Here is an 18699-nt window from a genome sequence, read left to right as displayed (position 1 = left end):
TCTCTCTCAGCCTTCACTACCGGGTCAAGCGGCGGAGGGAGGGAGCGGAGACAGCGGCGAAGCGGCTCCCCACCCGGCGCGCGCGTGCCCCTCCTCCCACTCCAGCCCGCTCCCTCCTCCTCTGCCCTCTGCCTCCTCCCCTGTTGCCAGTACAGTACAACTAGTACGCGCACACACAGACACAGACACGCGCGGGCGCGCGCGGACCCTGTCGCTGCCACTGCAGCTACCATGGATATCAGCTAACAACACACGCTCAGGCGCGCGCGCGCGCTCCCACTCGCACCACGCAGGAGTGGCCCCCGGCATCCTTACCCTCCTTCCCCACCCCCACCCACCCGCTCCCCAGCTCGGCTACTGCTCGTTCTGGCTGCCGCCGCCGCCGCCGCCGCCACCGCCGCCGCCACCACCACAGCTCTCTTCTGCTGCGGGGCCACAGCCTTGAGTGTCATTCAAGGGACAGCACAACCTCACCCAAGCTCTCCTACCTCTGCCCAGCCGTCCCTGTCATCCTCCCCCTTCCTCGTCCACACTCCATCCAAAGAAGAGGGAAAGCACCGAACAGAGGCGGGAGGAAGGCAGTCTGCTCTTCTCACCTCCTGGCCCCCTGGCTCCTTCATCCTCATTCTCTCAGCACCAACTCCCCTACCCCAAAGGAATCCCTCAGGAGCTGAGGCGACTCACCCCACTGCCATGTCCAAAAGCTTGAAAAAGAAAAGCCACTGGACTAGCAAAGTCCATGAGAGTGTCATTGGCAGGAACCCGGAGGGCCAGCTGGGCTTCGAACTGAAGGGGGGCGCCGAGAATGGACAGTTCCCCTACTTGGGGGAGGTGAAGCCCGGCAAGGTGGCCTATGAGAGCGGCAGCAAGTTGGTGTCTGAGGAACTGCTGCTGGAAGTAAACGAGACCCCCGTGGCGGGGCTCACCATCAGGGACGTGCTTGCCGTGATCAAACACTGCAAGGATCCCCTCCGGCTCAAGTGTGTCAAGCAAGGTGAGCGTAGCGGCTTGCTCGGTGCTCTGCCAGGAGGCTGGACCGCTTCAAGCGCTGGGCATAATGGAAGGGTGGGCTCGCGTGTGGAAGGGGGTGTGTTGCGCGACGGTGGGGTGAGGTCGAGAGAGAACCGGCAGAGCAAGTGGGCTTTGCCGGGGTTCCGAATGGGGGGCTCGGTGGAAGGGAGGGGCGGATTGCGGTGGGGCGTGCAACTTTGTTTGCGCAGTTATCCCCTCTCCTTTGGTAGGTGTTCGGCCTTGTGTGACCTCAGAGGTGCAGGCGAGCTCCCGGGGCAATTGAATGTGCGTCAGCGGCACGGCCCGCAGTGGATGAAGAGCTTTTAGGGAAGGAAGGAAGGAAGGAAGGGAGGAAGGATGGAAGAAAAAGAGGGAGGGAGAAAGGGGAGAAGGGAGAGAGGGGAGAAGGGAGAAAGGGGAGGAAGGAGCAACTTGAGGGTGCAGCGGCATCACCAGCAGGGCGGGGAGGAGTAGGGGGTGGCGGGACGAGCCGAGAGCTGCGCCCTCAGTCTCGGGAGCTGGACTGAAGACGCCTTGGGGGAATCCCTGAGCCACTAGTTGACAAAGAAGGGACGGGGCAGATTGCTTCGGGCGCTTGGACGGGTCTTCCTTAACTTTTTCCCTGCCTCACTCCCCTGTCCCCCTCCCCCTCCCACGATCGTGTCATGTGGGCACCGCGCGTCACGTGCGCACTGACTAACCCGGGCGCTCACCCCGCGCTGGCCCGCGGGAGGCGGTTCGCGAGGAAGGCGCGGCACTAGCAGCGGGTTCTAGCGTTGGGGGTCAAGAGGAGAGACGTGGTTACCGGAATGTTCTTTACTGTGAACATTGGGTTGAGTGGAAGTTCTCTGTGGTTGGACTCCCCTCTGGCTTCGGATTTGGGCAGAGGGGGGAGGGGGGCGTGTTTCTGAGGAGGAGTTGGATGGAAAAGCCAGCTGGTTACAACTCAGGCTCGGTCAGCTCCAACCTGGTTTAGATGAGGCTCAGCTGAAGGCTGTGATGGGCTGTTGCAGAACTCTCTCACTGTCTTTGCCTGAAAGAAAATTATGGTCCGTAGGAGGGAAGAGGGAGATAAAAGTTTCTTGGAAAGAAGACAACTTTAGCTCGAATTAAGTAGTGTATCTTTGTTTTCCACGTGGGGTTTCATACATTTTGTAGCTCACATCCGCATCTCGTGTGGGGCGTGTATGTATATGTGCACATTCACATCAATCTAAAGGTTTCTTGTTGGTGATACATTGTTTGTCCCGCCTCATAGATGGAATTGAGCTGTCATTGCCTGCATTTTGAGCGACCACGTAATCTTACTGCATGATCAACTGTCAAGAAACACTCTTAGGGGGATATGAAACACTCTTAGGGAGCTATTCTTCTCTATAAACCAGTTTTAAAAGTAAGCCAGTGAAAAATGAAATCTCAGTCAAAATTTCTTAACTGTAAATTGCCATACAAAAAGAGTTTTCATTGGGGATTCTTGAGTATTAGTAGCTGATGACTTGAGATAGGCTAATGTGAACATTGACTTGTAGGTCAACATAGCTCCATACTGAATGAAACTGAAGAATATGAGTTTGGTAGGAAGGCAAATAGAGTATCTTACTATTTTTCAAGATGACATACCAGAAGCTCAAATACAGGCATTCATGTTAACATATTTGATGTCATGGTACTATCTTGCAGCAATAGATATAAATGTAAAGTTTTGGTTTTGAGTCCAAAAATCTACTTTACAATTGATGACCATGGTTTTGTTGGCAACAAGGTTGTTATTTGTAGTGGAAAGTGGCTGCAAACTTTAAGGCATTGTTAAGTTGGACTAATGATAATATCCTAATGAGGGAGGTGATTGTCCTATTATAGTTTATAATTATTACCACATTTTAATGTACTCATTCTGAGCACTGCATTTTGAGATGGACCTTCCCAAACTGTAACTCTAGCAGCAAGACAAGAAAAGAAAGAAAGGGAGATTGTTGGGTATTGTCAATCTATTCTATAAAATCCAGTGGAAAGACTTGGAAAAGTGAAAGCATGAAAGCTATCATTAAATCTTGAAAAGCTATCAAGTAAGAAAAGGAATTCTGACTATCCTGTGATACTCTATAGGGTCAAACTAAGATGAATCTATGAAAATTTTTAAAGGATGAAGCATCTTTACTTTTATTAAGAAGATTCTAATAGAGCTTTAAAAAAAAATCTGTGGACTATATTGTGAACTCATGAGCCCCCATCATTGTGAGTGTTTATGAAGAGGCCAATGACCACATGCCATGGATTCTTATGTAAGATGGGTACCTGGACTAGATCTTATTTAAATCCTTCCATGATTTGATCCAAGGTAGTCTCTGATACTCAACTTCTGTGTTAGATTTTATTTGGAAGATTACTGTTTTTAGAACTCATGGCATATACACATATAATGTGATATATTTAGGGAAAATTTCTTTTCATTGTGTGTTAACCTTCAGTTCTGCGCTTCACTGAGCCATTGATGATTGATGTTCATAATGATGTTCACAGAACCCCAGAGGAATCTGATTAACCTCCTGAATCACTAACCAAGGAGCAAAAATAATTGCTTCTTTTAGCTTTTGTGGAAAATGTAATCCTCTCTTATATTCTTCTATGTATGGTGATTCATATACTATTCCCTTGTTGAAATCTTTCTTTCCCTTGTCAAATAATAATAGGTTTACTTTATCATTGTAAGCAAAGTGAAAATTTCAGAACCGTAGATACAGTGCCTGTGTGTCTTGGGTTTCACTATAGATTTCACTTGCTGGAAAAATATTTAGAAACCTTTGGCTCAGTAGTCTTATTTCTAGAGAGCCAGTAAACTAGCATAACTGAAAAACTTAAACATGGCTTGTTTAGCAGTTGTATTTTTAAAATATTAATGAGATAGTTGATTTTCGAGTATTCAAACATTGGGTATTATACAGAAACTACATATATAATCAGGTAAACTGAGGCAGATTTTGCAAAGAAAAGAAGTTTGAATAAGAATATTGATTAAAAAGTGCACCAGATAAAATTGCATTGTTTAATCACTTTTTATTTATGTGCTTGGCTAATTTTATATTACAGTTGTTATAAGAATAAATTATAATTTTAAAAGAAGGTGAACTACCAGAATTTTAAGACACACTAGACAAATAGATGTAGTTTTTCTACATTGTATAAATGTTTTCAAAGCCATTTTTGAAAGCCATTTAATTAAATTCAGGGGATTTCTTTTTTAATTTAAGCTGCATTTAATCCACATAGTGATGAGTCACATATGAAAAATATTGTCACATCCTATTATTATTTATAAACTGGCTTTTTAGTTTATAATAATAAACTTTCCTCACCAAACTAGTTAATCTAAATTAGCACTTCTGTTCTGTGATCTCATTAATGCAGTGGATGCAATTGAAGGACGTTTCTTGAGTGATTTTGAGATCTGTGCTGAAGAGCTAAAGGTTTTTTTTTTCTTTTCTTTTAAAATCTGCACTAAAGTTCACAGCAGCCAGTTACATAGACCATTGTGTCCTACATTCCTAGCTACTGCATCTAAAACCACATGGGGACCTACATAGCCTGAACTTATTTTCCCGTTTAGGATCTCACGACGGAACATAAAGGACAAAACGTTTTATAATTCTTCCGATGTAGGAGAAGGGCCAAGTAAAGCCTTTGAAATTCAGTTCTAGAGAAGATGTACATTGCTCTCCCTCCTATTGCTCCTTTCAAAGATGCCTTCAAAGGAAAGAAGATCCAAATTTATTGAGTCATGCTTTCTTTTTGACTGACTTCAAGGTAGTATCATAGAGTTAAACCTCTATGTTTCCTTTATTTGAAAAGCTGAAAACAAATTGTGTCAAATTTTCTCCAAGATTGATCTTCCTCCATAGAAATTTATGTACGTGAATTTTATTGAATTGTTTAAACAATTTGATCAGTTAATTTTTTTAGGATAAAGTATCTTTAATGTTTTGGAACAAGGTTAATGAGACACTTATCTTTGGGCATAATTTATGGGGGATGCTACTTTAGTTTTTCAGTATATTTTTTAATGTACGTAATTTAGGTAGTATGACCTTGAATGCTAAATATGACTGCTTTTTGTGTGTGTTTGTTTTGAATGAGAGTAATCTTGGGGTGAAATCACAGCTAATGTATTTAAGTGCCACCATTTCTGCTCTTAACATTTATACGGTGCAATCTTTTGCCATATTTCTTATGCTCACTTTTCTTTTTAGTTGCTTGAAATTCACACATTCACATTCATAATGAGCAAAAGGTTTTCACATTTGACAACCCTGACTGCTTGTAGTTTAAACAATGGCTTTCAAATGCATAGCAGTTCCTGGCTGAATCATTTCCCTCAAGAGTTGTGATAGTGTAGCCATTAAATCTAGTCTCCCAAGTAGCCTGTCTGGGTTTGAGTCCTGAGTATGCCACTTAGTATTGGCTATATAAACAAGTTGTCTAGCCTGGGGTAGTGATAGTATCTTGAGAATATTAAATAAGATGTATTTAAATGATGTAGTGTCTGGCAGATAATAAGCATTATGTAAGTGTTACTAAATGTTATTCCAAGCATACTGGTCATTTTGAGCTAGTGACATGAAATGTTTTTAACTTTCAAGATATTTTACACTTATTTGAAGACTAACTGAAAAATAGAAAATGATTGACTAATTAATACTATGAGTAATTTGCAAGTAGTAGTCTTCTTTGAAAAGCATTAATGTGAAGAGTAATGCCATTAAGTGGAATGGAACATGTTTTCACGTTTTAAAAATAACTCTCACTGATACCATCTTTATGTGTAAATATCTGTTTTATATTTATTTTAAACTCTAGCCATAGTTTTTCCCCAGTTATTTATTCCCTTTGTACCCATATCTCTTCTCCTAAACAGTTGGTGAATATATTGAATCATTTACTCTAGGCTTGACAAGCACAGAAATCCTATTCGAATTCACTAATTTAACCTTAGGAATTTATTTATACCTCTTGCATGTGACTATTAGATGCTAGTATAATGGGGTTTTTTTTATAATCATATTTTATTTATTTATTTTTGGCTACGTTGGGTCTTCGTTGCTGCGTGTGGGCTTTCTCTAGTTGCCGTAAGCTGCTTTTCCTTGCGGTGGCTTCTCTTGTTGCAGAACGTGAGCTCTAGGTGCACAGGCCTCAGTACTTGTGGTGCACAGGATCAGTAGTTGTGGCTCGCAGGCTCTAGAGCACAGGTTCAGTAGTTGTGGCACATGGGCTTAGTTACTCCGCAGCATGTGGGATCTTCCCGGACCAGGGCTCGAACCCATGTCCCCTGCATTAGCAGGGGGATTCTTAACCACTGTGCCACCAGGGAAGTCCCGACTATTATCATGTTTTAAGGCAGAACTTTTATTTCTTAGCTAGAGATCAAGACCTCATAAAGAAGGGCAATCACGAAACAGAATTAATTCCTAAGTGTTCAGTCAACCATGTATAATAAAGAAAAATACATCAAAATTCAGCAAAAAGTTTACTTTGCATCTGTGAGCACGTCAGCAGCTCAATATAAGTAATTCTCTATATTAACACTTTAAAGATGAAGGATTTACCATCAGCCTCCCCCAGTGAGTTTAGCATTTCAGCTGACTTAGTCCCTTCTTAGAATTCAATAGGAACATCTACCCTGAAGGTCCAGTGCCCAATATTAATTTTTGAATTTTATTTTATTTATTTTTTTATACAGCAGGTTCTTACTAGTCATTAATTTTGTAAACATCAGTGTATATATGTCAATCCCAATCGCCCAATTAATCCAATATTAATTTTTAAAAATCTTTCTAAGCTACAACCTGGCTATTTATCATGATAAGAAGCATGGGATAGGGTCTTACAACTTGCTTAGTATTGTGACTCTTTATTTATTTATTCTGTTCTAGTTCCAGCTCCCTCTCTTCTGTTTACAGAAAGGACTGATGTGATATTTACTTTAATAAAAGTAAATTATAATTACTTTTGTATAGATAATTTAGTAATAGGTTGATAAGTACTGATTTTACATAGACTTATATAGGGATATGCATCTGCTTAAAACTGTTGTAAAATACTCATATTGTTATAGGAAGTTAATAATTGCTTCTGTTATTACATTTCATTGACGTGTTACTCTATTAAAAAAGACTCCATTTGGAGATTGTTTAAAAACTTAAAAAAAATTTGTTTAAAGTTTAATATACAGTGTTGTCTGCTTTGGATAGTCTAGAAGTACAGAAAAAAAGTTTCCTTTTTTGACAACTGATTGAATATTAACTCAGATGCATCCAGTGCATCTATTTTCAAGGATCCAGTAGGTTAATGAGTGGATATTTTAAATGAATAATTAGATTTGTTTCAATATTTAACATATTTTATGGCTTGTTTTACCTTGGAAAACATTTCTCCCTGTAATTGTTACATGAATCCATGTCCGGCTTTGTGTTATTTTCAGTTATTTTGGTTTACTTAAAAAAAATTTCACTTTTATGGCAGTCATCATATATCCAACAATGGCCCCAAACAAATATGTGACAGAAGAAAGAGTAAACCTTTATAGTGTGAAGTAAAAGATATTTTGAAGATATTGATTTTTCTAATGATAAAATTTGTGGATTAATTTTTTGAACCGTTTAACTGCCTTTAGTGAAACTCGTTCATATGAAATCAGAGATTTTTCTATAAATAGCCATGGGTTTAATTAAGTGACTGTGTAATGAAATAGGAAGAAGCAAACTTGTTTAACAAAAAGTGTATATTTTATTTATCTATTTTTCATATTACATTGTGTTTAAAGAAGTTTCTTAAAACATGAGTTTCCCAAATGTTACAGTAACTTATTTATATTGCCATGGATTACAGGTAGCGTAGGGGCTGTTTGCACTTTACATTGCACTTGAAAGATCATAGAGAATGTCTCAGTAAAAATGTTAAATGCAAAAACCAATTATATATATATTTAACACTTATTTATCATTTTATAGGTGAGCAATGGTGCTTATCCTAGTATTTTGTATCACTGTGCACAGGAAGGTACATACTTAGCTGGAATATATATTAATTCAAGGATAACAAGTGCTGTAGAAACCCACAGATTAATCTAGCAACATACCCTAAACTTGTCAAAATCTGATTAGCTGGATTGCAAGCACGAGCAAGTTTCAGAGATATGAAATGTCCAGTGTTGCATCTGTGAAGCATTATGATCAGTCCACAGTTGAACCCAGTTTGCCTTTCTTTGCAGTCTGTGCTATAAGGATGTTAAAGCAACTCTTTACTAGAGAAAGTTTCTTCAAAAAATAACAAGCATTAATAGAGATAATAATATTTTACTATAATTATTACTGTGATAAATATCACTACAACATACTACAATATATAGGTGTATGAAAGTAGCATGCTGTACACCTTAAGCTTATACAATGTTACACGTCAAGTTTATTCAATCAAAAAAATAACAAGCATTTAGGCCTAAAGGGTCACAAAAATCTCCCCCAAATTGTGGCTTATTTCCAAAAGCACCCTGAACATGAATAACTGTAATCTTGCCTTTCTGGCAAGTCAGGTACTTAGTGGATGGCCATTTTGTTCGGACTGGGGCTTTAGACAGAAGGTGATTCCTCTATGGAAAAGCAGGAATATTATCAAAGATGCTCTTACCCATCTGCAGTTAAAATACTAAAACCTTCCTTCTTAGTATTTCTTCTGAAACATTATCTCTAACATTATCTCCTTTTCCTCTTTGGTTGGAAGTACCTTTTCTTTCCTTTTCTTAAGTTCAGTGTGGCAGAGTCACTCTAGTGAATAGCAAATTTGTTCTGTTCTGCTTCTTTGTATACATGGAACACACACACACTTTTGAAATACTAAGGTTAAATGCTAGTTTTTTTATTTTTTTAAATTTATTTTTTGGCCGTGCTGCGTAGCATGTGGGATCCTAGTTCCCTGACCAGGAATTGAAACCTGCGCCCCCTGCAGTGGAAGCGCGGAGTCTCAACCCCTGGATGTCTAGGGAAGTCCCTCAATGCCAGTTTTTAAACCAATGGTCCCAGAAAGGCATTTATGCATGTGAGGATACAGTCTCACTTTAGTCAGAGTTACATAAAATTATTCCATGTGTGACAAATCTAGCTGAAAAGCTTACATAGGTACCCATAAATTTCCAACTGTGAGTGGTATTTTTAACCTTTTTTAGTTTTGATAACAGGAGACCTAAAGACAGTGAAATCAAGTGCCCAGATGATTTCTGTATTTCATGTATGTTAGTTGTTAAGAAATGATAATAAGAATTTGATAGTTTGGATTTTAGTTACTTTTATTTACATCACCAAGTGGCTGGTGGGCTACAAATGCCTAGGGTAATGTCCTAATGTTAACGTAACAAAGGAAGGGGCAGAGATAAGGGGCATGCTTATTCATGAACTTGATAACATATTTACAGAGTAGTTTAAATTGCACTGGTTTAGTTGTCTCAGAGTAAAATAAGAGGACTGGATCCAACATGCTTTGAATATGTGATATATTACAATTCTGAAGAAGTAATCATTTAAAAATAAGTTAAATGATGCCTAACTTATAAGTGTTTAGCTAAAATACAGGTACTAGTGTTGCTTTACTGAGAATTTGAAAATGTCAAGAAAAACTAAGCTTAATTAACATGGGTCCTAAGAGGTTTTGTTATGAAGTGGAGATTATGATAATTCGAATTACACTGATGTTTTAATTTAAAGCCATTTTCCTTATGTCCAATTAATTTGCTTTGGAGTATCTATATATGAATTTATAAAGTACATATATACCATAAACTTTACTAAGAACTATTTAAAATTTATATCTTTTTAATTTTCTTTTTTTTTTTTTTTTGCGATACTTGGGCCTCTCACCGCCGCAGCCCCTCCCGTTGCGGAGCACAGGCTCCGGAGGCGCAGGCCCAGTAGCCATGGCTCACGGGCCTAGCCGCTCCGCGTCACATGGGATCCTCCCGGACGCACGAACCTGTGTCCTCTGCATCGGCAGGTGGACTCTCAACCACTGCGCCACCAGGGAAGCCCTAAAATTTATATCTTTGATAGCCCTAACAGTATGCTAACTTACTACTGTGAATCAAGAAAATATCCTTTTATATTCTCATCCCAAGTCTCCCTTTTAAAATTAATTGGAAATTCTTCATTGTCTTAATGTGAAGAGTATCATGACACCCTTTACCCTTGGGGAAATTGACTCTTTTAGCATTGAATAAGGAGGTACTTTGCTTTCATTGAATATGCTTTCAGACAGACTTTAGAAAGTCACAAAGTTATTAGAGACATTGTTGGTTGTCTACCTGGAATGCATTTTTTCTTTTCCCCCTCCCTTCATTCCTTACTGAACAGAACGCCAGTTTTGTTCAAGTATCCACACGCTGATGTGATGCTATGCCATGTGTTTCATATTATGTCAGCCTTATCCCAAGGGAATGGACTTAGACTAGTCTAAACCAAGCATGGTAATTCCATCTCTTTGCCAATGATTGTTTTAGGAAATGGCTTATAACCCAGCTCTAAGTAATGAAAAGTAAAGTGAAGCCCCTTGGGGACTTTCTGAGAAACTTCTTAGTACTTAAAATAAGATCTAGGACAGATCTATTCATTTTTCAGTCTCTGGAAGTTGCTGTACATGGAGGTGATACCTGGGGCAACTGTAGCCATCTTGTGATCACGAGGAGAGTGGCCAAAGGTGGAGAATGGCAGAACTGAGTGATATAAAGTTACTGGCTCCTTGATGGTCTGCTAAAATAATGAGCCCAAACTAGTCCTCTCTTAGGACTTCTTGTTATTGAGCTAACAGTACACAAGATATTTTAAGCCATTTGGATTGGGTTTTCTGTTATTTTGAGGCCAAAATCTTTTGATTGATATAACTGTAAAATATAAAAATAAGTATTTTATTCCTATTTTATTGTTTTGGGGAGCACTGGTGAATATCCTTCAAAAACAGAAATCTATTTGAAGAATAGACCAAGATGTATTTTCCTGTAACATAAGCTCAGTCAAATTCTAAGTATGTCTCTGTTATCTCATTCAGTTTTGCTATGGTTGGACCTCTGTTTTAAATTCCAGAAAATTGTGAGCATTCAGAAGTAAAATATGTGGGATTACAACTTTATTTTAACATTATCCAAAACAGAACATAATCAAGAAAGCAAACCAGCTACAAAAATATACCCACCAATGCATGCCAGAAATATTTTGAAATATTTTTGGAATTATGGAGTGTTTACAAATGTCTATGCCATTGATCCAGGAGTGTATAATTATAAACTGACTCATCAAAAATGTTCCAACACCATTCTTCCAGAGCTAGAATTCATCTAGTTATTATTCAATGAACATTTATTGGTAACCTATTCTCTATCTGGCATTGAACTAGAGACTGGTGATAAAAAGATGAATAAGACTTCATTAAGACATCGTCTGCATCCTCAAGTAGTCCATCCTGTGGTATGTCTATGTGATCTGAGTTAAAAATCGTTAAGGAGAAGGTTCTTTCATTACATAATGGATAGCATCCTTTATGTAATCAGAATAAAAGGTAAGAAAAAACATTTTGGAGAAGAAATATGAGTTAGGAGTTCTTAGTATTCTACAATATGGAATACAGTTCAAGTAGTTACATGGACTCTGTATATATTTTAATGTTGTGCTTATGTTCTAAGCACTGTGCTAGATAGTGATTGTAGTAAGGTGTGTAAATCTTGATCCTGTGCCAGGAATTTCACAGTGCAGTATGTAGTTAAGAGCATGGAACTCTGGAGACAGGCAGATGTGGATTCCAGTCACAGCTCTACTCCCATGCTAGCTATGAATTGAACAAGTTATTTCACATCTCTATACATCAATTCCATCCTTTGTAAAACAAGTATCATTACAAACCTACTTTACAAAGATGTTATGAGGAATAAATATTATAATGCCTATAGGATGCTTAGCTTAAGGCCTGGAGTACAGTATAGGCTCAATACTATATATATATAATATATATTTCACACACATATATTGTTTGATGTTATAATTACCATATATACTGTTAATATTCAATTTGGTTTAACAGTTACTATAAATAAGAATTTTGAATGGAATAAATATTTCAGAAGGTCTATGCTAGCAGAAGGGTACCTGGTCTCTCCTGAGGTTTCAAGCAACAGTTCATGGAGAAGAGAATACTTCAGTAGGAAATCAGGTGAGGAGGGTAGGAGGACCCTTCTAGAGAAAAAGGCAAGGAAGCATTGATATTGAGAGTTTCTAGGAATGTGATAAAGAAGAGTTTCTAAGTACTAAAGTCTGGAATTTAATATAGACAGTAGTAATAAATGAGCTAGGGCGGTTAGATTGGGCTAAGCTATCGTATAGAACTGAATGGTGAACCACTGAGTATTACTGCTTTATTAGTATTAACATCGTCATTAATGACAGACGTTTGTGCGGTGCTTATTATATGTCAGGTAGTGTTCTAAATACTTTAAGTAAATGTTAATTGATTTTACCTCTACAAGGTAGGTACTATCATGAACTTCATTGCGGATAAGAAAATGAGCCCAGAGAGATAAAGAAACTTGCCCAAAGCCACATAATAATTAAATGAGCCAGGATTTAACCTAGGTACTACCTTAACCAGTGTGCTAGCTTGCCTCTCTGTGTTAGAAAGGTTTTAAGAACAGGATTAAGAAGGTCATGTTTGTGCATTGTTTTCCCAGTGAGGGCAACTGTAGGCAACATTTCATGGAACACATGTAGGCAATGAAGAGACCTAATTAAAGGAGGTTGAAGAAAGAGGCAGGAAGACCGTTCAGGAGGCTATAGATTTACCCAGAGGAGAGGTTTTGAGGTCTTGAACTATAATAATGAGGGTAGGAATGGGAAAGTGAGGTCTAAGGCAAGAAAACTGTGGATGGTAAAATTGTCAGTACACGTGATTGTATGGGGACAAAGAGAAAGAAAGGAGTCTTGCTGACTTTCTGGTGTCTTTTAGGTGGTGCCAATCATTATAGAGACTGGTGGCAAGATGTAGATTTGGGGAGAAGGTAATTCCATTTGGGATATATTTAATATGAGATGTGCAGAAAGAATTCAAGTGGTAGACATCTGAATATCCCATGTCTAAAATTCAGAAGAGTGAGTGAGGCTGAATGTGTAAATTAGTGAATATGAGATTATCCAATGAGAGAAAATAAAGACAAAAAGAATAAGAAAACACTGTGGCATCTACGTACATTTCAGAAGTCAGGGGATCCCAGGAAGGAAACTAAGACTGTTATCAGAACAGTCTTAACACTGAGTGAGTGGTCAGCACCATGGTTAGAAAGATGATGTCTGTAACATTTCCATTGCATTTGGCAAAAATGGAGGTCACCTTTGTTTGGTGTCATTTCATTGGAGTGGGTGGTGCAGAAGAGTTCATGTCACAGGTTTGAAGAGTGAATAGGAAGTAAGAAAATGGAAATAGCACGTGCATCCCACTCCTTCAAGAAGTCTGTTTAGTAGGAAAGGTAATGGACAGTTATCTATCTAGGAGATGCATGTTAAAAGAGATAGAGGTGTTTGCGTGTGTGTGTGTGTGTGTGTGTGTGTGTGTTATGATGGAAGAGACTTGAGCTTGAATTTCTGTATTTGTCACATAAATACATGTTTTTCATCAATAAAAATATTGTAGCAAATTAAGATCCTTTGATTAATTGAATAAATAATTATTTATTATACTTCTGTTTTGTGTCATGCTAAAGCTAGGTCCTGGCATTAAAATAGTAATGGTCAGACCCTACCTTCCAAGACTACAGAGTAGAAGGAGAAGCAATCACGTACAAAGCTAACCTTAAAACACTGAGTTTTAGTGGAATGGTACAGATATAAACATACTGCTTTTAGAGCACAAAGGAGGGAAAGGAAGAAGCAGAGGAATATAATGTAAGGAGTGTGGATCCTGGAGTAAGAGGACTTAATTGGATTCCAGTCCCAAGTTCATTGCTATCATGTCCTTATGGGGCTATTAACTTTCTTTGAACCTCAGTCACCTCATATGTTATAGAATGGTTATTAGAATCCAAGAAGGTAATGCCTATGGAAATATTTTCTAAAACTTTAGTGTAGCTTAGTTGGAAATGTTATTACTTAAGAGATGGAAGATCACTGAGGGTGTGTGTATGTGTGTGTGGGTGCTTCACAGCATAAGGGATCTTTGAAATGGTCTCTAATGTATGAGTGGGAGGTGGGGAGGTGTAGAAAGCAGAGAGGAGAGCATGACCAAAGGTGGGAGAGGGTGAAAATGACCCTCCTGTAGAGAGAACTAAATACAGATCAGTGAGGCTAGTGAAAGGGGTAGCTGAGTAATCTTGATACCAACTGAAGATTTTTCCAGAAAGGAAACTTAGAATCATATCAGGGAAGGTATTAAATGAAAACCTAAAGAGTTTGGACATTATTCTCTAGGTGAGTAAAGCCACTGAAGGTATCTGAACAAGGGAAAAGCATAATCAAAGTGATTGGGGTTTTTGGTTTTTGGTTTTTGAGGCACAGGGGCAGGGAGGAAATGTGGTATGAGGTATGTATTGAGAGGAGAAGAAAGTGAGAGCAAGGCCTAAGGCCTGGAATCAGCGGTGGGAATGGAAGGACATGAACTGGAGACATATTATAGAGGCAGGATGGATAAGGATTTATATCCAAGTGATTGGGAAGTAGTGGTGAAGAGGAGGCAGGAGTCAAAGATAACTGCCCTGGGGGTGGGTGTTCAGAGTAGATGAAGATGCCATTAACTACAGATGTTAAAATTTAATCTACAGTAGAAGTGGCTTCGGTCTGTTCTAGAAATCGAAAATTGCTGTCTTGGACAACTATGGAAGAAGCAGCATGCTATTTTCAGCATATTTGACTCTTAGTGAATAAGTAATATTATTATATTCACCAGATATCTATCATTGGTTTTACTTAAAACAATTTAGACTAGGCCTTGGAGTTGGAGATAGTGAGTTAAAAGAATAAAGTTATAAAATGACCTATTTTTCATTTTTAACAGATTTTTTTATTTCATGTTGCTTCAATTGAAACAGAGAGTGGAAAAAAATGAGTGCCTGGGAATATAATATGTTTGAGGTTCCTGGCAGATGGCACGTTTCTGATGTTCAACAGTTGTTGGTCACATACATCTAGAGCTCACAAAATTGCTGGAGCTGCAGATTAGAGAGTTGAGTTATGCTCTTTTTATGATGGTAGCTGTAGCCCTTCAGGGAGCTCTGGTCCCTTTACAAGAGCATTGAGAGTGAAAGGAGGTCAAGAATGGGAATTTGAGGGATGCCTGTATTTAACGGGCCTGCGTATATAATCTTCTTTACTTAGTACTTCTAACTTAGAGGGTGGGTGTCGGGGGTAGGGGGGAACATAAATCTGTAATAATGTACAAACCACTTTTTAAATTGGGTTCTTTATAATACGTATCGTATAGGATACATTTATCATATAAGGATTTTTCATGTTAATGTATCACTGTTAAGCACTAAAGATAATGTTTCTAGCAAGTCATATACAAACAATAATAGTGGGAACTTTGTCTTCAACAGTGCTGCCTTTATCCGCTGTATGTTTTTAGTTTTAATTCAGAGATCACAGAAGTAAAGCTGCCTCATTTTCTGGTTCTGTGAGCTGCTATTTTGAGACCAAGATATTTGACCATTGATGTAATATTCTAGGCTATATTTGGAGTAAACCTTGAAAATCCAAACTCTTCCCTAAGTTTTACTAGGAATTCTTCATTGAAACTATGTTTGTAATGAATTACCTTCTCTGTCACATAAAATTATTCAAATGTTTCCACATGGCAGTGGTAGGACTGTGCATATTTTTGAGCACTCAAAATTTAATCTTCTTTCAGGTATCTTCTCTAGTTCAAGGTCCCAGAAATGAAATATGAAGTATTTTGAACTGTATGTGGTATATAATTTTGGTTATAAATGAAAAGAATGGCATATACATCTCAAGATCTCAAGGTTCATTTATTTTATCCACTATTGGTATGTGAGAATTAGATCCAGAGCCTCCTGATTCTTAGTATCACAACAAAATATTTACTCATTTCTATTTGCTATAACAATGGTTGGCTGATAAAGTTGTCAAATATGTCACTTGCATTAGACCTCGAATTCATCCAGTTGGGACAACATCTAATTTGTGTTTATTTCCCTAGTACTTGGAATGATGCCAGAAAATATGTAGAATGTTTAGGTAACATTTTGAATGGATGAATGATAAAGGTCCTTTTTCCCTGTAATAGTTGATTTATTTGAAACATTATATTTGTCAGGGTTCACCAGAGAAACAGAACCAATAGGAGACATATATATGTATATATGAGGGGAAAGAGAAAGAAAGAAAGAAAGAAAGAAAGAGAGAGGAAGATGTTTATTATAAGGAATTGGATCATGTGTTTATGGAAGCTGACAAGTCCCAATATACGCAGAGTAAGTTGGCAAACTAGAGGCTAAGGAAAGCTGATGGTGTAGGTTAGTCTGAAGACCAGCAGACCTGAGACCCAAGAAGAGCTGATGTTTCAGTTTGAATTTAAAGGCAGGAAAAAACTGATGTCCCAGTTCAAAGGCAGTCAGGTAGGAGTAAGAAGTCTCCCTTACTGGGGGAGGGTCAGCCCTTTTGTTCTGTTCAGGTCTTCAACTGATTGGATGAGGCCCACCCACATTAGGGAGGGCAGTGTACTTTACTCAGTCTACTGATTTAAATGTTAATCTCATCCAAAAATGCCCTCACAGACACAGCTAGGATAATGTTGGACCGAATATCTGGGCACCTTGTGGCTCAGTGAAGTTGACACATAAGATTAACCATCAGCTACATATAGAACCTCTGCCCATATTTAACAAACATTGGTAAATATAATCATTTTAGTTTATAGCTATATCCTTGAAAAATATTTTTAAACATTTCAAATAATTTATTTTTAAATATACTCACAGCTCTTTATATTATGCTGTGGTAGATTTTTGGCAACATGATCACTACCTACCTCATCCATTATGAGACTAATTTTGCTAAAATTGTTATTTTTTCCTCCAAATATGCCCTATTTTGTTCTGAAATGCATTCTTGCCCATCATTAATCCAAATCACAAAATTTTCTTAGTGTATCATTTCCATCCTTACACTGAAACTTGCAAAAGGAATCCGTTTCTGTTTAATTTAAAAGTTATGTGTTAAATAGTTTAACATATGTAACATATATAACATATGCTTACTTGATTCAAAATAGTATGAGCCCTGTAAAAAGCCAGGTTGCTCAGTTGATTACCCATCAACATCTGAGAGAGTTTAGCTACTAATAATTGAGGCGGAATGACACTGCCACAGACCTCCAGTATTAGAAGGTAGCTTAGAAGGTTAGTTAGACGAAGAGATCTTCTTTGTTGGAACATTTAAATTGGCTCTTTTGCTCCAGCAGGGAGATTTTCATCTAGGAGGAGAATTGTTTCAGGCTGTTCTAGGAGAGAAAATTGCTCTATTTGAGAACTAAGGAAAATGTAGAGGTGGTAGATTAAGTGGTACATAGTAAATTAGTAATAAAATGGTGTTCATGTCCCATCCCTTTAAAAACATCTTTAAATTGTCTGAGTAATCAGAAATAAGAGCTCAGTCAAGAAAACCACAGTACACATTTTTGTACTAAGAGTATTTTCTCCTTTTCTTTTTTCCTCTTGATATTTTGATGTATTTGGTTGATAGGTAAATCAGTAAATTTTCTTATTTTTCAGTTTAGGAATTCATGTGACATTCCCTGAAGTAATTCATGTTGAACTTGAAAGTTCATGTTATATAGCCCTGTAATGTAAGCATTGTTGAACTTACTTAGGGGCAATTAATAAAAAATATTTAGTAATAATAACAAAACCTGCTAGGTTATATTGACCACTTAGTACATTCCAGCCACATGTACTTTCACATGTGACCAGTGTATTAAACAGGTTGGACTCAAAGGGTACAAACAAGAAAAATTAATTTTCCTCTCACCCCTGCCTTACTAAAGACCTCACCACCCCACCTTATAATTGTTTTTGCTTTCATGTAACAGAATAGTCTCACTTTCAGGTGTTAAAAAATGTAGTCTGTTCAAAATATTGTACAAACTTTAACCTTGCATCTAATCGAAAGGTTCTCCTCTCTTTTGAGCTTAATCTTGATCAGGAATTCTGGAACCTCCATCCACGCTCTACCTGTCTCCACTGAGGTCAGGTCAAAGGAGGACGAAAACTTCATATATCCTTGACTCATCATGTTGTGGAAATTCAGCCACATCTCTTCATGTTCCAATATCGTGGGCAGCTCCACCCAAGTTCCCACCTTCAGGATTCTATGGCAAGAAGTGGGCATAAATCCCTGTCTTTATGAATATCCCCAGGCTTATGAGAAAACCTTTCAAGTTCATCCAAGAACTCTCTCAGAGTTTGCTTATAGGTAGCAGCATGGGGCAACTATGACTGTTTCAAGAATTTAACAAGCAGCTAGTCTGGGAGTAATCCTCGTGAGTGACCACTTTCTTATGTGCAGCACAGTCTGAGAAGGAAGGTGAGATGACACTTCATTGTCTATTAAGATTCCCTTCAAGGAATCTTTTTTGTGGAATCTCTTTTTCAAGTACTTAGTC

At 38.3% G+C, this 18699-nt stretch overlaps 1 protein-coding gene across 2 annotated transcripts in view; it reads left to right on the top strand.

The window, feature by feature from the left end:
• The first annotated feature begins 693 nt into the window (after positions 1 to 693).
• MAGI2 (membrane associated guanylate kinase, WW and PDZ domain containing 2) overlaps positions 694 to 18699 on the top strand; it is a 1308856-nt gene continuing 1290850 nt past the window's right edge. For both annotated transcript variants that reach the window (XM_024738094.1, XM_024738093.1), the window contains exon 1: positions 694 to 994. In XM_024738094.1, the coding sequence (XP_024593862.1) occupies positions 694 to 994 (301 nt within the window). The remainder of the gene's footprint in view (positions 995 to 18699) is intronic.

This window comes from Neophocaena asiaeorientalis, unplaced genomic scaffold (assembly GCF_003031525.2).
Source record: "Neophocaena asiaeorientalis asiaeorientalis breed wild unplaced genomic scaffold, Neophocaena_asiaeorientalis_V1.1 scaffold170, whole genome shotgun sequence".
Lineage (NCBI taxonomy): Eukaryota > Metazoa > Chordata > Mammalia > Artiodactyla > Phocoenidae > Neophocaena > Neophocaena asiaeorientalis.
Note: the sequence above shows the minus strand (reverse complement) of the source record. Positions and strands in the feature narration are given on the sequence as shown.